The sequence below is a fragment of the Capra hircus genome, chromosome 10 (assembly GCF_001704415.2).
Source record: "Capra hircus breed San Clemente chromosome 10, ASM170441v1, whole genome shotgun sequence".
Taxonomy (NCBI): Eukaryota; Metazoa; Chordata; class Mammalia; order Artiodactyla; family Bovidae; genus Capra; species Capra hircus.
Window position 1 is genome coordinate 86,146,726 of NC_030817.1, and position 21,230 is coordinate 86,167,955.

A 21,230-nucleotide genomic window follows, 5' to 3' on the forward strand; every position below is an offset into this window, starting at 1 on the left:
GCCTCTGCTGCAGCCTCAGCCTGGGCCGGTGGGGGCTGGGGGCAGGGGTGGCCCCCAGACCTGGGTCTCAGACCCCACCTAACTGCTGCCCATGATGCCCCCACCTTCCTCCAGGATGACTCAGATGGCAGCATCGAGTGTGTGAACGAGGAGAAGAGGCTCCACAAGAAAGTCTGCAACGTCAGCTACCCTTTCTTCCGGGCCAAGGCCAAGGTGGCGGCTGGGGCGTGGTGTGGGGGCCCAGGCGGGTCAGGCTGGGGCGCGGTGTGGGGGCCCAGGCGGGTCAGGCTGGGGCTGTGTGCCCAGGGCGGGTCAGGGAGGCACGGGGGAGCAAGAGAAGTAGAAGCGAGCAGAGGGCCAGACTGGGGAGGGATGGAGAGGCCTGAGGGTGGCTTTTAAATTAAGGTTGTTTTATTCTCCAGTGAAATGACATTTGAATGGCCTAATTACCCAGACACCCCCAGGGCTGACAACACACCCCCCCGAGAGTGTGGACCCTCATCTCAGGGAATCCTGCCACTCCCGCCCCCAACTCCCCCACCTCCTCTTGGCCAGTTAGCCCTCTGTACTGGATCCTAGCATGTTTTTACTTTTTAAAATAAATTTTTGGCCTCACCGCGAGTCATGTGGGATCTTAGTTCCCTAACCGGGGATTGAACCCACGGCCTCTGCATTGGAAGCATGGAGCCTCAACTGCTGAACCACCAGGGACGTCCCCCTAACATGTTTTTAAAATGTCCAGCCTCTGTCTCCCCAGCTCTGCCTGGGGAGAGATGAGAAGGAAAATGAATGTTTTTTGAGCAGGTACCATGTGCTTAAAAGTACATGTGAGAAGAGTGTAGAGTTGGGAAAAGCAACTTCCTGGGAAAGGGAGGTAGACTCCAGACTGTGGGAGCATTTTCCCACCCCCTGGGCAGCAGGCAGCCACTGAAGGTTCCAGAGTAGGGGAACACCTAACTGAGGCCAAACTGCTTGTAAAGTGACAATCAGACAGAGGGGAGCCTGAGGCAAGGCTAGCTGGAGAGCCGAGTGTGTTCCCAGCAGCAGTCTGCAAGGCTGGGGGATGGGGAGGGGGATTAGGGCTCCTTATAAAAGAACTTCTCTGGTGCTATGCAGGTCAAGATTGTAGTGTTTGAGGTAAGGCACTGACACATTCAGGAGCTCTTGGGTGAAGACCCAGGGGGAGCAGCACCCAGCCCAAGCTTCCCCATCCCACCCATGGCCACTTAGGGAGAAAGGTCCCTGCCACCAAGGTCTCCTTGAGAAAACCAACGAGAGTCAGACCTAGGAAGAGCACCAGGGTTCTGTGCAAAGCCCAGTATAACCACCAGGCAGGCCAGAAGGTAACAAGAGGCTCACAGGGCACCCTCAGGGGACCCAGGCCCTACTCCTGGGGGAAGGCCAAAGGCAGCACAGGGACCGGGGCCATCGGAACGGTGGGAAGGCCTCTGGACAAGGAGACAGATGTGTGACTAGCCTGCTGAGTAGCCTGGGACAGCCTCCACGCTTCTCCACCTGTTCACACGCAAGAACAGGGCGTGCATGTGATCGGTCTTACCACTCACTTCTGGCCACACCTCCCATGGTGCATGCTGCTGGCCATCTCCCCTTCCTGCCATCAGCTCACCCACTCAGAAATTTCTGCAGGAAGAGTCTGAAGTTGGACTTGCTGCCTTCTAGTGGCCGGTAGTTAAAAACAAAAAGGGAGGTGGCAAAGGGCTGGCTCCACAGCTAAGAAGCCCCATCTCAGGAGCTGTTGACCTTGGCTGCGTCCCCTCCACAGCCCCCAAGCACAGCTCACATTACTCCAGCACTTGGTCCTCCCTCCCCCAGTCCATTCCCTGCCAGCAGGGTCCACTGAAAGGGCAGGGGCTGGGAGGGTGGGCCAGGGCTGCTGCAGGCAAGCAGTTCCCAGCCATACCAGCTCCAGCGACTCTTTCTTTGCAGGTGGCTTTCCGTCTGGATTTCGAGTTCAGCAAATCCATCTTCCTGCACCACCTGGAGATCCAGCTCACAGCGGGCAGGTCAGGGCTGGCCCACTCCTTTTCCCTCCCCACTTGCAACTCCCAGACCCTGTTCTGCCACTAGGAACTGCCTCTCCCCACACCGAATCCCCTATTCCTCACTGCCCCAGCCTGGGAGGGCCCCAGGTTAGTCCCCAGGTGCTGGCGAGCGTGCTGCACTGCCACTGTTCTTCAGCTTGGATAGAAATAATAATACCTTTACCTTTATATAACAGTTACTTAAAAGCCTACAGTTGTGAAGCACTGGGCACATATTATCTCATTCAGTCTTTACAGCAGCCTCTTAAGACAAGCAAAGCAGGATTTATTCCCATCCCACCTCCCAGGTAAGAAAAAGCTCAGAGAGGTTGAGTGAATTTCCCATCAACACACAGCATGTAAATAGCACAACTCGAAGCTAAACACTAGATTTCCTACTCCTCCCATCCAAGCACTAACTAGGCTCAGCCCTGCTTAGCTTCTGAGAAGGGACAGATGGGGGGCGTGCAGGGTGGTGTGGACTCCCTGCACAGATTTCCTCCTCTTTATCCAGTGCCCTTTCTGCCCTGGCCCCTTCTCTCCCCTTGGAAAGTTCCTGTTTTTAAAGACCTTCTCTTAATTCCTTGTGGATCTGTCTGTCTGTCTGTCTCGCAGGCTTCCCTGAGGCAGTGTGCATGAGGTTGACACCATGAATCACCCATGTCGGTAATAAACACACAAACGCAGGAAGGGATTCTAGCTTTATAAGGCTTTATAAACCCTCCTGAGAACTTCTCCACACTGAAAATAAATCCAGCAGCACCAACATTCGAGCACACACACAAGCCAGCAGTCACGAAGTGCTGGTGATCCACACACCAGCGTGTGCTTCGTGTAGTTAGCCAGTCTGTGCACTTGGGTGGAATGCTCACCTGCCATGAGGTGAAGATGTGTTTGATATCTTGAGGCCTCCCTCTAAGAAAAGAGCCCCTTCTCACAAGTAATGAACACCCTTGCCTGCAGTGTTCTTGGCAGCGTGGCTGCTGGTGGGTGCTTGTGAGTTGGGCGTGTGTGTGTGTCAGACTCTCTTTTCTAACTAAACACCTCTCTGGGGTAAAGCTTCCAAAGGAAATCCAGCTTCATGTACCTAATGAGCAGAAATTGCATCTCTTTATGTCTAAAATGATCTGCCCCGGTGGTTGGTGGTGCTCAGAAATAAAGGGAAGCATGTTTGACAAAGCTCTAATGCCTCCCTGGTCTTCTCAAGGCAGCACACAGCCCCTCAGCTACCCCATGGGAGCTGCCCGACCTGTACCTCAGGAAGGTCAATTCAAGAGTCAATAAATGCTCTCAGTTCAGTTCAGTCACTCAGTCGTGTACGACTCTTTGCAACCCCATGAATCGCAGCACACCAGGCCTCCCTGTCCATCACCAACTCCCGGAGCCCACCCAAACCCATGTCCAATGAGTCGGTGATGCCATCCAACCATCTCATCCTCTGTCATCCCCTTCTCCTCCTGCCCTCAATCTTTCCCATCATCAGGGTCTTTTCCAGTGAGTCAGCTCTTCACATCAGGTGGCCAAAGGATTGGAGTTTGAGCTTCAACATCAGTCCTTCCAATGAACACCCAAAACTGATCTCCTTTAGGATGGACTAGTTGGATCTCCTTGTAGTCCAAGGGACTCTCAAGAGTCTTGAATTAATTCCTCATGCTCCTCTCCTCCCCTGGGCAGAGCCTTACTCTACAAGCATAATCCCCACCCCTGGGGCCCCCAGCACAGGACTTGCCCGGTTGACAGATGAGAGGGGGCACAGGCTGCTGTGAGCAGGCTGGCATGGTCCTCCCAGCCTCCAGCCCAGATGTGCTGTGCCCAGAGAGAAGGCAGGGAAAGCTGAGGTCCAGGTCCCCTGCCTCCCCGGCTTTTTCCCTCCTGGGAGACGGCACCCTGCCCCCAGCTGGCCTCTCCGGAGACGCAGCCCTAGACTAGCCGGGAGGCTCCTTCTCAGCCTGGCTTGGATCCCTCCAGCCCTGAGGCAGTCGGGGTATGGGGGCTGAGTGGAGGGAGGGCTGCCCCTTCGTGACCACAGGTGCGGCTGGCTCTCCTTGCAGTGACAGCGATGAGGAGGAGAGCACCAAGGAAGACAACACGGCCCTTCTGCGCTTCCACCTCAAGTACGAGGCTGACGTCCTCTTCACCAGGTGGGCCGGGGCCCCGGGGCACCTGTGCTGAGGTACTCAGAGATGCAGGTGTGTTATCCCTAAGAGTGCAGCGCCCCGTCCATGAAGGGGAGGCAGTATCCACTAGAGGAGGAGGAGACACAGACCTGGTCCCCAGGGAGCCCCCTGCAGGGGGCACCCTGAAGGCTGGGGCCACAGGCAGTGTCCACCCAGGAGAGGCTGCAAGTGGGGACCTGCTCTGCAGAGAAGTCAAAACAGTAACAGAACTTGCTAAAAAGTCCATCTGCATTTCATTACCACCTCGTACTGGCAATTCCAAACTGTATCAGTGAGAAAATGCTCCTCCCCCAGGACAGACTGCTCCCACCACCCCCTCCCTCAGTCTGCTCCTGGCCTCCAGTCTGCCCCCCACCCTCCCAGAGCTCCCAGGTAGGTGGAGAAGCCAGGAAGTAACAGCAAACAGAAAGCTCTGGCCCTCGTTCAGCCAACACCAGAGGCTGGAATGGTGCACAGTGGGCAAGCTGGTGGTCGAAAGAGGCCATGCCGCTGGGCAGGAGGCAAGGACTGGGATGGCAGAGAGCTGGCCCTTCTGATTCACACCCATCCCGCACACCAGCAGACATTGCTAGCTGATCTCAGTGCTTATTCCTGCTGAGCCTCAGAAGCCTTCCCAACACAGCCCTCCCAATGGACACAAGAGGAAACCTGTTTGCTGTGGTCTGGGGGAGATGGGAACATGCCCACGCCTTCTTTCGTTCATTTATCCGTCTGGCCAACACAGACTGAGCTCACGGCATCCCTGTCCTCCGTCCCTGCAGGAGCAGCAGCCTGAGCCACTACGAGGTCAAGTCCAACAGCTCCCTGGAGAGATACCATGGCACTGGGCCTCCCTTCCACTGCGTTTTCAAGGTTAGGCTGGAGGGCAGCCAGGCAGACAGCGAAAGACGGGAGCTGAGAACCCCCATTTGGGAGGGGAGCAATCTGAAAGCATTGCCAGTGCCTAGATTTCAGCCTCAACCCTGCCACCCCTTCACTGTGTGACTTTAGGCAAGTCCCTCCCCACCTCTGAGCCTCTCAGTCCTCATCTGGAAAAGTACAGGGCTGGACTGGGAGGATGTGTCAGTGAAGATTAGGTGTATCTGCTTATAATGTTTTAAATATGAAGCAACAGTGATATATATATATAATGCCCTGGGATTTATTCTCTCCCATAAAAAAGAAGTCCAGAGTTGACAACTTTACAAAGTCCTCTGGGACTGAGTCTCCTTGTATCCGTTCCACCATCCTCAACATGTGATTATCAACCTCTCAACTTCACCTCATAGTCCAAGGTGGCTGCAGCTCCAGTCATCACATCCTCATTCCAGGAAGAAGGAAGGGGAGAAGAGTGTGCAAGACCCCTCCCTGAGGAACCGCTTTGGCACTGCCTCACACCGCCAATTACCTCTCATTGTCCAGAACAGTGTGATTCAGCTATACGGGAGGCTAGGAAATGTGCCTTTTTGCCTTGGTTTCTGTCCCTAAGGAAGAAGGGAGAAGGAAAATTAGGAGGCATTAAAGAGTCTCTGCCCCATGATCTCCCCAGCCCTGAATTGTGAGGCAAGAGTCAGGAGCAGGCAAACAGCTAGAAACAGATGCCTGGATGGCTTGTCCAAGAGAGGTTTAATAATCTGCCCGAGGCCACACAGCTCAACTGTGGCAGCAGCCCTGGGTTATGTGTTCAGCCTTTCTGATTACAAAACCCTGCTTGTAATCACTGTGGCTCTGACATTGAATGGGATGATGAGATGGTTGGATGGCATCACTGACTCAATGGACATGAGTTTGAGTAAATTCCAGAAATTGGTGATGGACAGGGAGGCCTGGCGTGCTACAGTCCATGGTGTCACAAAAAGTCAGACACGACGAGCAACTGAGCTGAGCTGAGCTGAACTGACGCTGAATGCATCGCAGCTAGAATATGCACCGATGCACACTATTCACATCCTGTGTCAGGATTAATCATTACACCCGTTAATGAGTCTCTCTCACAGTAAAGGAGTTACTGTCACCATCTCCACCCAGACCTCTGTCCAGGGTGACACCCAGCACCATAGCCAAACGAGGGTGAACAGGGGAAGTAACCCTTGCTCCCAGCCTCACGGCCCCCAGTGGTGGTCCTCGGCCTCCAGGAGCCCGTCCCTTTCAGCTTTCGTGAGGTTTCCTTCCTGGAGCCCCCAGCCAAGGTCTGGAAGAGCTTTAGAGCATCCACAGTGAAAGGGCCAGGGAGCTTGAAGGAACTTGTTTCTCAGGCCTGGCTGGGGTTGGGGGCTCACCCCCGTGGACCTTGTCCCCCACCACCCAACCACTGCTGGATGTACTGACACCTCCCCATCTCGGGCCACAGATCCAAAACTTGGGCTTGTTTCCCATCCACGGGGTGACGATGAAGATCACCGTTCCCATAGCCACCAGGGGCGGCAACCGGCTACTGCTGCTGAGGGACTTCCTCACTGACCAGGTACCCACGCCCCGGGGGCCGGTGTGGGGAGGGGACAAGCAGACCGCTAGGTGTGCCCTCAAGTCCCCAGACCCCAGCTCCTTCTCCCGGGCCCAGGGCGGGCTGGGCCTTCCCTGGGCAGAGGGGAGAGAGGACTGTTGGGGCTGCTGAGTCCGCCAGGGCTGGTGTGAGGCTGGCTCCCTGTTTCCTCGTGCAGGTGAACACATCCTGTAACATCTGGGGGAACGGCACGGAGTACCGGCTTGCCCCGACGGAGGAGGACTTGAGTCGGACCCTGCAGCTGGTGAGCATCCCCAGGCCAGGAGCCCCAGGATGAGAGGGGCTGCCTGAGCTCCTCCTCCAATAGTTTGTCCACAGGAGCTTATCGAGCCTCTCTATGTCCCAGCCTCAAACCAGGAGGAAACAGAAAAGATACTTCGTATCCTTAGTGCTCACATCTCACTGGAGGCACGGGGTTGAGTGTAAAGAAGCCAGGGATGGAGGCTGGGAGACGTGTTGAGTGAGGGGCAGAGGAGCGCACAAGCTTGAGTAAGAGGAGCAGGGGGGCTTCCCTAGTGGTCCAGTGGCTAAGACTCTGCATTCCGAATGCAGGGGGCCCAGATTCGATCCCTGGTCAGGGAACTAGATCGCACATGCCACAGCTGAAAAGATCCTCCATGCTGCAACATCCCATGCGCTGTAACTCAGACCCAGTGCAACCAAATTAAAAAAAAAAAAAAAAGTGGAACAGAGATCATGGACTTGCCCCTGTGCCTAAAAGGGCTAGTAGGGTATGGACAAGCAGAGGGATGAGGAAGGAGCCAAGATGGGACAACATAACAGGGGCCAGACCCCACAGGGCTTGTACTGGAAACACTGATCATATCAGCTGGGGCCTCCCTGTCCCCAGAGATAGAAGGCTGTGCTCAGTAGCTCAGTTGTGTCCGACTCTTTGTGACCCCATGAACTGTAGCCCGCCAAGCTCCTCTGTCCACAGAATTTTCCAGACAAGGATACTAGAGCGGGTTGTCATTTCCTTCTGCAAGGGATCTTCCTGACCCAGGGATCAAATCCTCGACTCTTGCAGCTTATGCATTGGCAGGCGGATTCTTAACCTTCAGTGCCGTCTGGGAAGCCTGGAACGGAAGCCAATGTCAACGCCCAGGGTCCTCCCAGGACACCTGCTAGGGTCCAGGTTTCTGTTCCCAGGGCCAACTCTGCCCGCACACCAATTTCTGAGCATGCTTTCATGATGCCTTACCCAAATAAAAATCTTCGCTGTTTTCATTTGATTTCCCCAAACAAAGCGTCTTTGGAGTGTAGTGCACTGTAGTGAAGACAGACGTGGGTGGGCTGAGGTGGCTGCAAGAGAGCCACACAAATGAGTTTAACCTAATAAGTCCTAATTATTTGATGATTTGTTTGGGTTTTCTATTAGGATAGTGTCATCTGCAAGTAATAATAGTTTTAGTTTTACCATTCAATCCTTTTAAATTGTTTTTCTTATTCCTCTGGCTAGGAGCTCCAGGGCAATGCTAAACAGAAATGATGACCATCTTGTCTTGATTCTGCTTTTAAAGGAATTATTTTTAGTTTTTCATTGTGAAATGTAATACTTGATTTTTTTTTTTTAATAAGCACCCTTATTCAGATTCAGGAAGTTCCCTGGTAGTTTTTTATCACAAACAGAAGTTGGATTTCATAAAATGTTTTAAGTTAAAGCATCTTAGAGTTTAAGCATAAGTGCTTAAAGTTACTGCATCTGTGAAAGTAATGTATCACTTTCCCTTTAATGTGTTTATAGGGGGATGACATTTATAGGCTCTCTAATGCTGACCTAAAGTTCCGTTCCTGGAATACATCCAGCAATGCACAACTTCAAATGGAGCGTCGGATATATTAACACTACCCTTACCTCGTCCTCCAGCCAGCCTCGGCAGCCCCAGCCCCTGTGTCCTCTACCCCTTACCTCCTTCCTTGTCCCCTGTCCCCGTCCTCCTTCCCCAGGAGCAAAACCCCACATGGTCAAGATGGGCAGCTGAGCCATCTCTCTGAGGGCCAAGGCCCTGCTCACCCAGAGACCCTTCTCTTTCAGAATCACAGCAACTCTGATGTAGTCTCCATCAACTGCAATGTGAGGCTGGCCCCCAACCAGGAAATCAATTTCCATCTTCTGGGGAACCTGTGGTTGAGGTCCTTAAAAGCAGTAAGTAGAGCTCCAGAGCCAGGCTGGAGGAGATGGGGGCTAGGGAGCCTCTCCAGGGGAGGGGCCAGCTCCTGACAAGGCCTCTGATTACACAGCTCAAGTACAAGCTGATGAGAATCACGGTCCACGCCGCCTTGCAGAGGCAGTTCCACAGCCCATTCATCTTCCGCGAGGAGGATCCCAGCCGCCAGGTGAGCGCTCGGAACCCTGCAGACCTGGGCTCATGCCATGCCAGCTTGGGGAAGGGTCATCCCTTCGCTTAAACTTTCCCTACTCCCCCTGCAGGAGAGAGATGGACGGGCCTGCCTCAGTTGGTACAAGATCACTGGAGAAGGGAAATAGAGACAAACAGGCCATTGGGACTAAAGTAGGAAGAGGGGACCAGAAATAGGCATTCCTCACCCTATACCTGGGGGGTGGGGAGCACCAAGCTCTGTACCTCCACAGCTCCCCGGAGGCAGAGGAAGGAGGGACACCCGCGTGTTTGACACCAGAGGAAGCAGAAGCGCTGTCCAGGCTGCCTGCCTCCTGCCTTGGGGCAGCAAGACTGGGTCTTGGCAAACTGGTAGCCTAGAATGGCCAGCCAGTCCTCCCCTCCTCATCCATCCACACCTTAGATCTAATAAATGAAGGCGGTTGCAAACTGAAATTGTGAAGACCAAGGGATGGGAGCAGTCTCTGTACTGGGACTCTTTTTTAATTGAGTAAAGCCAGATTGTTATAGATCAGACTGGCTTGAATCAGAGTCCGGGAAAGGAGCGAAGATCCAGGCGGCGCTCCTGGGAAAATGAGAAATTGGGTCTTGAAATGAAGGTGGGTGCTCTGGAAGGAGCTGCGCATCTCAGGCGTGGGACTCTGCTGCCCTCCACTGGCCACATCCCTGAACTGTGGTCTGGGCTCCAGGTGAGCCCAGTGAACCCCCAGCCCCATCCCAGGAGATGCCAGAGAGGAAAATACACCAGGTCAGGAAGCCAGACCTTACCAAGTCACCTTCGATCCCAAATAGTGGCGGTGTGGCAGGCCGAGAGGGAGCAGGCGCAGAAGCCCAGGAGCAGCACTCAGGCAAACACTCCGGGGGCAGTTTTGCTTGCTCCTCCAGCGTTTCGTCAGGTCTTCCTGCTGTTTCTCAGCCCCCACCGCAGATAGATGAGGCCAACAAACTGTGGGCGCAGTCTGAGCATGAGCCCAGGTCAGAGCAGGGCATGGCCAGGAAGGCTTTCTGGAGACAGCGCACTTGATCTGAATCTCGGGAGACATGCCGGAATTTCCCAGGCGATCAAGTGAGAAGCATGGTGCAGACACCACACACATGACGACCTCACTCTCCACACCAGCTCATTCGTCATTTACTAGTTTGTGATTTCTCCTTCCACTCCCACCCCTCACCCCCCGAAACCCCTCTTATACTCTCTGGATGCCTCACTTCTCTTAGAAACCCAGTCACCCCACACTTAAGCCCTTGGTGACTTGGCTCTGTGCAAGGTGCCAGCCTTCAAGGATGGAAAAAGCTAGACGGGACCTGCTGTTGGTGGAGCCCTGACTATATGCCATGTTCCCTGATCACCCCTCATGGCTCTGAGGGGCGTCCCCACGGCCGCTTTCCAGATATGGAAACAGAGGCTGTATAAGGCAGGGTAGAAGGGGAGCAGGCTTTCCTGTTGAACAGTCAGTGGCCAAGCCGGGCTCTGCTGCCATGCTGGCGAGGGGCGAGGGGTGCGTTCATTCAGGCTTTCAGCGAGGTGACTGAGCTCCTGCTCTGGGCAGGCCCTGTTCCACACACTGAGGCTAGAGCAGCAAGCAAGACAGACAAGCCCCTGCTCTCCCTGGAGCTGACCCTCTGGACTGGGGTGGGGGAAGAGGCAGTGAACATAAGTTCAATGCCAGCGGTGATAAGCTCTGCTCAGAAAAATGCAGACGCATAACGGTGGTGGTGAGGAGGTGCTGTTTTGTACAGTAACCCCGGGGGAGCCACTGCCGTAAAGGGACAGAGACCGGCAGGAGCACAGTGGTGTCTCGTGGCGGAGCCCTGCCAGCAAAGGAGCAGAGGTGAGAGCCCCAGCAGCAGGCGCAGTGCTGGGCGTGCTGGCGGCCAGGTGGCGGAGTCGAGGGCAAGGTGCAGAGCAGGAGATGAGGCTGCAGAGATTAAAAGGCCCAGAGGGCGCAGGGCCATGCAGGCCAGGACGAGGACTCTAATTTTCTCTTTGAGTGAGATGGGAAACCTGGGGAACCCAGCAGAGCAGACATCCCCTGCCTCTGGCTGCCAGGAACAGGCTGAGGGATGGGATCAGGAGTTTGTGTGAGGACCTGCTAAAGGCCCAGGTGGGCCGCGTGGACCGACGGATGTGAGTCAGGAGCGCAGTGGAGGGTCTTCCCTGCTGGCCTGTAGTTAAGAACCCAAGCTCCTAATGCACGGGGCCCACGTTTGACCCCTGATTGGGGAACTAAGATCCCATAGGCTGTGTGGTGGTGGTGGTTTAGTCGCTAAGTCACGTCCGACTCTTGCGATCCCATGGGCTATAGCCTGTGTGGCGTGGCCTAAAAACAAAAGCAAACAAAAATAGTTTTAAAAAAGAAGAGCTCCGTGGAGAGTCCAGGTAGAAGGTAGAAACGTGAACGCATCAGCCAGCATAAAGATGGGCACGGCCCCCCCACAATCGTGTTAGGGCTCCCATGGCCCTGGGCACTTTTGCTTTCAGGGCTTTTCTCCAAAAACAGGAAATAAATATTATTAGTTTATGACTCAGTTTGTATGAAGACAAATAAAACCCAGGCAAGATTATAATCGTCTTTTGATTCTAACTTTAAAGGAAATTTGAACATTTCTGTGGGCCCCTAAAAGCACTGTGAGTTAGTCACTCAGTCATGTCCAACTCTTTGTGACCCCATGGACTGAAGCTCGCCAGGCTCCTCTGTCCATGGAATTCTCCAGGCAGGAACTGAACCCAGGTCTCCTGCACTGCAGGCAGATTCTTTACTGTCTGAGCCTTCAGAAGCACTGTGGGCCCTTAGCACCACACCCACCGCACCCACTTCATAAGGTAGCTCTGAGGGAGAGTCACAGAGTGACTGGAGATAAAGAAGAGGTCCACGGAGAGGGAGATGGGATGATCTGGGAGATTGGAATTGACATATATATACTGCTGATCCTATGCATAAAATAGATGACTGACGAGAATCTATGGTCAGGCACGAGAAGCTCTACTCAATGCTCTGCGCTGAAGGAAATCCAAAAAAGAGGGGATATATGTACACACAGAGCTGATTCACTCTGCTGTAGAGCAGAAACTAACACAAGACTGAAAGCAACTATACTCCAATAAAAATTAATTTAAAAAAGATGTCCAAGGACAGAGCCATGGGATACACCAACATTTAGGAAGCAGCAGCAATCAAAGCAAGAAACAGTAGCCCATGTAGGAGGAGGAGGATCCGGCCAGAGAGAAGTGGCCCAAAGGCAAAAGCAGAACGTGTCTCAAAGAGAAGGTGGGATCGCCTGGTCACTTAAGTCAGGGGCCCAGCGCGCTGCGGCGGGGAGCTCTGAGGCCGCTCAGCAGGCTATGTGCCGCCCACCCCTGCAGCGTCTTCCTGGGGAAGGGGACGCAGCTCTCCCACCAGCTGCCAGCTGTCTCCTGCCCTCCTGCCCTGCCCCAGGCTGCCGCCCGCCTGGGGCCCCAGGACAGTAGTGCTGTTGACGTGGCCCCACCCCTCCCCTTGCAGATCACGTTTGAGATCTCCAAGCAAGAAGACTCGCAGATCCCCATCTGGATCATCGTGGGCAGCACCCTGGGGGGCCTCCTGCTGCTGGCCCTGCTGGTCCTGGCGCTCTGGAAGGTAAGGGCCCCGCAGCGGGGGTGGGGCAGCACCCTGGCTGTCCCGGCCTGGGGACCCAGCCTCTGAGCTGTGTGGCCAGTGTCCACATCCTCCTCCCCGCCCAGCCTCCTCCCCAGAACTCGCGGGCTCCTCACCACAGCAGGCAGATGGGCCACCAGAGGGCGCTCAACCTGTGGCTCCAGCCCTTTTGTGGGTCCCCTTCTGGGTCCCCAATGAATGCTACCCTTCCTCTGATCAGAAAAAAAGTAAGCACACACAAACACAGAATTTCTCCAATTTAATGTCAGGCTGTTAAGAAATCCCTTAGAAGCCTTTCTCTGTCCCTGAGCCCCGATCTCAACCTCCTCCTATTCGAGATAAGGTGAGAGGGGGCCCGGAGAGCGCTAATGACTCAGGCAGCGTCAAACGGCACGACTACTTGCCTCTGGACATAGGCTCCATGCGCTTGGTTCCAGCCTCCGCGTCACTCATGAAGAGGCGCCTTGTGCAGCCTGGCAGTTGGTGGGGGTACTCAGTGTGAGCAGCGGAGGCATTCAGGGAACGCTTCTGAGGAAAGCAGCCTCAGGAGGGTGAGTGGAGGGAGGGGAGACAGGCCTTGCCCACCTGCCCATCCCTGACGTTTCTCCCTTTGCCTCCCCACAGCTCGGCTTCTTTAAAAGTGCCAAGCGCAGGAGGGAGCCTGGCCTGGACCCCACCCCCAAAGTGCTGGAGTGAAGCGCCTGAGGAGGCTGTGAGTGGATGGGGGCCGGCATGCGGGCCCAGGCAGAGTGTAGGCCCGGGGCCCACCGAGCTGGGGCGGAGAGGACGCCAGCTCACTTTGCACTTGACCTCATCTCCTGAAAGACTGAGTCTGCTCCCTCTGAAAGGAACTCGAGTCAGCTTTCAGAGAGACTGTCCTACTGGGAGCCGCAGCACCTCCAACACAGATCCCTAGGGACTTAAAGGGACCTCCCCCCCAAGGTACACCCCAAAGTCACCCCCAGGCTGTGCAGAGGCATCGCCACCCCCACCACTAAGGTGCTAGGAAGTAGTCATCACCCCATCCTCAGAAGAAACCCAGAGAGGAGACTCCAAATGCAAACACACTCTGCCTTCTCCGGACCTGTAGCTGCAGGGGAACCCGGTGGGACAGCGGGTCTGTATCCTGCGCTGTCCCCCCATCCCTGCGCTGCCCACGGCTCCCAAGTCACCTCACCCCTTCCTAGCCGGAGATAGGCCCCTGGAGTGCCCCCTGAGTGAGGGCCCCAGTGGTGACAGCTGCTGGCCAGGATGAAGACAGACTCTGGGAGGCAGAGACTGTGATGAACAGGCAGCTGGGACCTAGGAGAACCGAGAGTGGGGTGCGGGTGGGCTCTTGCCCAGCCCCCACCTGCGTTCACCTGACTGACGCCCACACCCCCTCCCACGGTGCTCACAGCAGCCCCGGGCCTGCAGCTGCCGCCCCTCCTGCTGCTTTTGTTGTTCCTGGGTGCCTGGTGGAAGCCTGTGGATGATGCAGGCCCCAGGGCTCCACGTTCTCACTTCACCTTCCCCACAGCCTGTCCGGATGCAATGGCTGCAGGCTGGGGGCAGGGGTGGGGGGCCCTCCCTGCATTACCCCCCTCCCTACACACACACACACACACACACACACACACACACACACACACAGCCTCCCTGTATCACCCCCTCCCTCTACACACACACACACCCTCCCTGCATCACCCCCTCCCTCTACACACACATACACACACACCCTCCCTGCATCACCCCCTCCCTCTACACACACACACAGCCTCCCTGCATCACTCCTCCCTCTACACACACCCCCACACACACACACACCCTCCCTGCATCACCCCCTCCCTACACACACACCCTCTGTGCATCACCCCCTCCCTCTGCACACACACACACACACACATACTCCCTGCATTACCTCCTCCCTACACACACACACACACACACCCCACCACCAACCCCACCAACAACCCCACCTCCAATCCCTCCATTCTGCTCACCCATCACCCATGCCTGGGAGAAGGGCTGGACCAGTGCTGAGGGGTTCTCCATGGAACGTACTGGATAAAGCCGGTGCAGGGACCTTCGGAACCTGTGCAACCTTGGTGGCAAATATCTGATCGGCCAGCCCCTGGGACAAGTGGACCCACCAATGATGGGGTCCCGAGGACAAGAGGCACGCCTGGTGCCCAGCCGAATAATTTATGCCTTGACCTGGTTTTGAGGTAGGAATGAAAGGGGATCCATCAAAGGCATCTGTCCCCTGACACGCAGTACGACCTTTACTGTCGTAAATATTTTTAAGAAAATTTTAAAAATACAGTGTTTAAAAACAACCAAGAGGCTGCCATCCTTTTGTGGGCAGAACATGTCCTAGTGAGTCGGGCTCTGACGACAGGAGGTGGATGAGGGGCTCCCTGTCAGGAAGGGGTGTGTCCACCTCTTGCTCCCTATAGCATCCCTGCCAGGGCCACCTGGTCTGGGTGGACAGCTCAGTGATGGGGTCCTCCCTCCCTCCCACGCCCACTGTTCCTTCTCTAGCCAGTGTAGATGGGTGAAACCACGTATCCCTATAGCTTCTACCCCTCCATTCCCTCTCTTTTCTCCCAGGTTTCTCTAGGCTGACATCTCAGTGCCGATTTTCAGACCCTGACTTCCAGTTTCTTCACCTTGCTATTCTGCCACTGGAATCCCAAGAAACCAGAACCTCAGAAATTATTTGGTCCCTTTCCCGCATAGAGGAGGACACTCAGAACCAGAGAAATTAAGAGCAAGCCCCTGGTTCCACAGCAAATTCCAGACTAATTTCAGGACTGCTGTCCCTCAAGCCACACTGTCATTCTCACCCGGCCTTAGAAGGGTTTGACCTGAAGAAGTGGAAGGAATTGGTATGCCGTCACTTCTGCTTCGTCACGGGAATAGTTTTTTCTCAAATGGTGAAACCAAAATCAGAAGATAGCATTTAAAAATCACATTTCATTTGAGTCATCACCCTCATAAGTGGAGTATGACCCTACACCCAAACGTGCATTGTTTGATCTGGTAGCAAGTCTTCTGTAGAACACCGTCGACCAAGAATGCTTTCATAGGAAACCTTTTAGAAACTGGCATTCACATTTAACAATCACACCACAGGCCACACAATGCATCTATAGGTCAGATGTATTCCAGAAGTCACTGAATTGCAACCCCTGGACTCAGAGGCCATCTTTATCTCTGGGATGTCACAGTCCCTCCATGCCCTCCACTACCTGAGGCAAAGAACAACTAAAGGGTCAAAAGATAGAAAAAGTGAGGGAAGCGTCTGAATCTTCAGGGCCTTCAGCCCTCACACTGCCGCTCTCGTCTTCTCTGTCTTAGCAGTCCTCTCTTTCTGAAAGTATTTGCTGTGGGGTATAAGTATCTTAAGGCACGACTGGCCTTAAGAGTGCTGGTGGGACAAGCAGAAAAGATATACTTTACAGGGAGCAAAGCCTCATGCGAGAGCAGTGTTTCTCAAGCCCGACTGCACAATACAATCACCTGAGAGCTTTAAATGCTGCCTGTGCAAAGGGCCCACCCATGGGGGTCAGATTTAGTCAGCTGGGAGAGGGGCCAGGGCGTCGTTTGTGTCTGAGTTCCCCCAGCGGCTCCAATGTGCCCGTGAACATATAGGCTAGAAAACAAGAAATAGGAGGTTAACACGCACAAGTGACCTTCCATGCTGCGTACGGGGAACTGTGCCGTCGTGGTAATGCTGTTCAGGTTTACTTGGCTCCAGCCTGCAGTTTGAAAGACTTCCTCATCCCAGCACGTCTCCAGAGTGTAATTTGCTACAGGAGACCACTAGGGTCCTCAGAGCCCCACAGGGCCTCTTGGTGGAGCTGGGGGCACATTTGTCAATGTCTGAGGGTGAGGAGATGAATAGCAGTCTCTGAAGCACTTTTGGCATGGTAGTCCAAAATGCAATTGCAAATCAACATGAAAATTCATATTACGGTTCATTTGGGGAGTTATTAGCAACGCTCTATCTGGTAGTTAAGAGTAATTATTTATGGTGAAACTAAGGGTTGAAGAGTGTTAACATGATGCATAACCAGCTTTAAAAGGGTTTATTTAGTCTTTTAAAAGCATTATCAGCCCTTCTGACCTCGTGGTATTGAAGCTGTTCTATAGCACGCAAGTGCGCAGGCAGAAAACACGCCTGGGGCGAGGTCTGACTCTGCATACTCGATTACTAACTGCAGGTGGTTTTAGAATTTGCTCTTCACATTGTCAGTTCAGTTCAGTTACTCAGTCGTGTCCGACTCCTTGCGACCCCATGAATTGCAGCATGCCAGGCCTCCCTGTCCATCACCAACTCCCGGAGTTCACCCAAACCCACGTCCATTGAGTCAGTGATCCCATCCAGCCATCTCATCCTCTGTCATCCCCTTTCCCTCCTGCCCCCAATCCCTCCCAGCATCAGAGTCTTTTCCAATGAGTCAACCCTTCGCATGAGGTGGCCAAAGTACTGGAGTTTCAGCTTCAGCATCATTCCTTCCAAAGAACACCTAGGACTGATCTCCTTTAGAATGGACTGGTTGAATCTCCTTGCAGTCCATGGGACTCTCAAGAGTTTTCTCCAACACTACAGTTCAAAAGCATCAATTCTTCAGCACTCAGCATTCTTCACAGTCCAACTCTCACATCCACACATGACTACTGGAAAAACCATAGCCTTGACTAGACAGACCTTTGTTGGCAAAGTAATGTCTCTGCTTTTGAATATACTATCTAGGTTGGTCATAACTTTCCTTCCAAGGAGTAAGCGTCTTTTAATTTCATGGCTGCAGTCACCATCTGCAGTGATTTTGGAGCCCCAAAAAATAAAGTCTGACACTGTTTCTACTGTTTCCCCATCTATTTCCCATGAAGTGATGGGACCAGATGCCATGATCTTTGTTTTCTGAATGTTGAGCTTTAAGCCAACTTTTTCACTCTCCTCTTTCACTTTCATCAAGAGGCTTTTTAGTTCCTCTTCACTTTCTGCCATAAGGATAGTGGTCAGGGCTTCTTCAATTCTAGACTCACCTCTAGTGGAAGGAAAGGACCTCCAACCAAGTTATGAACTTGAGATGTGCACGATGTCCTGGGGGACTCCCTGTTGATTCTGACATGGTTAGACCCCCATGCAGGAGGGCAAGAAAATCCGGGAGCTCAGGGCCAGCCCTTGGGTAGCTCTGAGAGCGGCCTCAGGCCCTTGTGCCTTGACCGGTGTTCTGCGAGAACGTGGACCTCAAGTATGCTGTCCCTTAGTTTTGGCCAGCTAAGACAGGAGAAATCCAGGTGAAGGGGGCAAGGTGCTAGCATAAACACAAAAGACTGGGAGGAGAATTAACTTTTCTGGGAAATATGAGAGAGCTTCCAAGAGACCTAAAGTCTTCAGGTCTTCAAAAGACCAGCTGCTCTCACCACCAATGTTCAACAGCCCTTAGCATCCGTATTCTCCCAAAGTAAGACATTAGACTTTTGGCTTTAAGCCCCAAGACGCCAGGCAGCCTGTAATTGAAACAGCTGGCTTAATCATGCTTCTTTTCTGGCACAATGACTCACTGCAACCACACCTCACCCCAAACATGAAGTGGCTGGTTTCTCCACCACATTCACCTTGGGTGATTGACTTAATACAGCCATTAGCAGTGAATGGTCCTGTCTTGACCACACTGGGCTTTGTATTCACCTTCAACTAATGTCACATTGCCCTTTATTCTGCACTACTTCTTATCATTAAAGAAACAAAAAAGACCCAAGTTATCCTTATATTACTATCATTGTCAACTAGATCCCTCTCAAAGGACAGCAAGCTTAATCGGCCACATTGAATCTGCAGTGCTTTTGTGTCACTGTCTGTTTCACTAGCTTTGACATCGTGCTAAAGTAGGACAGCGTGTTCCAAACAGAAACTGAAACCAGAACAGAGGAGCTTTGCTGGTGTGGGGAGGGGGAGAAGCCTGGCACTTGGCCTCTGAAACTGTTCAAGAAGATATAGGCTAAAATGTACCTAGCAAACACATGAGGCTCAAAGCAGGGTATGAGCAGAAAAATGTTTCTAAAGAAGCTGGGGGCATCATTACTTAAGGACTCATCCTTACTCTACAGCTGCGCACGTTCTTCGTCCCTATCTCCCCGGCGCTATACTAAAAATGATGATGGTCAAGTTTTCTGAAATGTTTTCAGAAGGTGGCCCAAGCCAGAATTCATAAGTAACATCATAATAAACTTTTAAAATTAAAATTTATTGCCAGATTAAAAAAATTAAAATTTGAGGAAAAATAGGAAATCAGATTTCAAATAGGGGCATCTAGCTGGACAAAAAGATTATCACAGGCCAAGACCATAGTCCTTATTGTCCATAAGGTCCATATGGCCCATTTAAGGACCATAGTCCTTGTATGTGGTATAGAACATCCCTATACGTCCTATACCTATAACATCCCTAATACAGTGCGGACACACAGTAGATGCTGGATGAGCCCAAATTTCTGAGAGTTTTTTCCCATTGGTTAAGGCCAGAGCAAACCCCAGTCCTGCTCTCCGGATGAACTGAGCACACCAGATTTACCAAGCACAGGCAAATTAGAACAAATAATTTTGTCTAAGCTTAATAAAAAGCCAAGATTTTGTGAGCCACCTGAAATTTTTATCTCATACTGGAGTTTTCTAGATCAAATACCTGATGAAATATATTCCTGCCAGCATTTTCTTTTATCTGGGCACCTGTTACTTTAATACAGCAGACATTACTTGAAACACAGAGGGGAAAAAAAAGAGAGGCTTTAGAATCTGATTTCTGCGTCCGGTCGGTATTGCTGCCCAGCAAAGATCTGGCAGACCCTCAGGTGAGCTTCTCTGGTCCTGGTGTGTCAGTCTTACAGTGAATGAGCACCGGTCAGTGGGTCAAGAAGCTCCAAGCCTACCCAGGCTCTGACACCTGGTCCTTGCGAGACCTTGGATGAACAACTCACTTCTTTGTGCGCCTGTATCTTCAACTGTAAAGTGAGAGAGTTGCCCTAAATGGTTTTTCAGAAGGCTATAAAGGGACACCCTAAATCAAAATGTGAAAGCAAACAGTTGCAGAAAATGTGCTCTCATATTGCCCTTTAATCTTCTTCTGGTAATCCCAATGACTATATTAGGTAAAAGAAACAAATATGAGGTATGAATACTGGAAATGAGAAGGCAAAATTATCATTTACTTGTAAATTATGATTAGTATACCCAGGACATCCAAATGAAGCAACTGAAATAAATGTTTAAAAAGGGAAATCCATTAAAATGTCTATATCGAAACATTAACATTTAGAAGTATATACAATGGAAGAAAGGCTCCTGTCTACATCATAAACAAAAAAACTAACAATATTTTCAAGACCTTCTAAAAATAAACTGCTAAAAAATTTTCTGGCTTGGGGACTTCCCTAGTGGTTCCACTGGTTAAGAACCCACCTTGCAATGCAAGGGACATGGATCAATCCTTGGTGGGTGATCTAGGATCCCAAATGCCACAGAGCAACTAGGCTGGTGTGTGAAAACTAGCATTTGAGTGCCCTGACTTCTGAAGCCCACCCACTCTGGAGCACGCACACAACAACTAGGAAATCCATGTGCCACAGCGAAAAATCCTGCATGCCACAACAAAGATCGCTCAAGCCGCAACCAAGAGCTGACCGCCAAATTAAAAATTCTCTGGTTAGAGGAAAAAAAAGACAAATGAAGAAACATCAGCCCCACGAAGATTAGTGCTTAACATTTACCAGGCACCTCAGTTTTAGGCACTACGTTAAGAATATTAATTCTCCCATTTGCTCACTACAACTTAGATGATATTATTGTCCCAATGTAGAGAAACTGAGGCCAACATCGAAAAGCAACTTGCCCGAGGTCACAGAGCCCAGACAATACTCCTCAGGGTCCCATCACACTGCCAGGGCAACACAGTAGAACAGAGAAGCCAAAAACAGATCCAATTACTTTATGGGCATTTGAATTTTTGATTCAAATCAGTGGAAAATAAAAGAGCTCTTGGCTAGCTGGATCCTTAATCAAAATAAATCCCAGGTAGATAAAAAGATTTAAACCGAAGAACAAGAGGACAGGAGGAAGGTGGGGGGAGGGGGGAAGAGAGAGAGACGTGGGAGGGAACTAGGAGAGACTAGGAGAGAACATGGGTAAAAAAAGATGTATGAGCTTGGGATGGAGAAGACTCTGCAAGCAAGATACAAAATTCAGAACATGTAAAAACTACTATACTTAAAAACAAACTACAAGCTGTGACGTATGAGAGAAAACTTCCAATTTCTAACATACAGCAAGAAAAAGACCACAGCCCAAAAGCAGACAAATTTAAAAGGTCAGTAAATATATGTCAACCTCATTCATAATAACGGAACTCAAATCAAAACCATGAAATAATATTTTCCATTTCCATCATCTTAGCAAAAGCTGAATGATGAGATAACATCTGATGTCAATAAGGATGTAGGGAGATGGAAGGCAACTGGCTCACCTGTCAGGATTTTTAACACTCAGTT

General features: G+C 52.0%; 1 protein-coding gene across 2 annotated transcripts in view; it reads left to right on the top strand.

The window, feature by feature from the left end:
• ITGA11 (integrin subunit alpha 11) overlaps nt 1-14,311 on the top strand; it is a 136,150-nt gene extending 121,839 nt beyond the window's left edge. The window contains exons 21-30 of one of the 2 annotated variants that reach the window (XM_018053595.1): nt 115-213; nt 1,948-2,024; nt 4,094-4,183; nt 4,981-5,071; nt 6,549-6,662; nt 6,859-6,945; nt 8,737-8,847; nt 8,943-9,038; nt 12,565-12,678; nt 13,321-14,311. In XM_018053595.1, the coding sequence (XP_017909084.1) occupies nt 115-213; nt 1,948-2,024; nt 4,094-4,183; nt 4,981-5,071; nt 6,549-6,662; nt 6,859-6,945; nt 8,737-8,847; nt 8,943-9,038; nt 12,565-12,678; nt 13,321-13,392 (951 nt within the window). In that variant the 3' untranslated portion in view covers nt 13,393-14,311. Of the gene's footprint in view, nt 1-114; nt 214-1,947; nt 2,025-4,093; nt 4,184-4,980; nt 5,072-6,548; nt 6,663-6,858; nt 6,946-8,736; nt 8,848-8,942; nt 9,039-9,132; nt 9,278-12,564; nt 12,679-13,320 lie in introns of those variants that run through there. The other variant, XM_018053596.1, reaches the window with a different exon arrangement.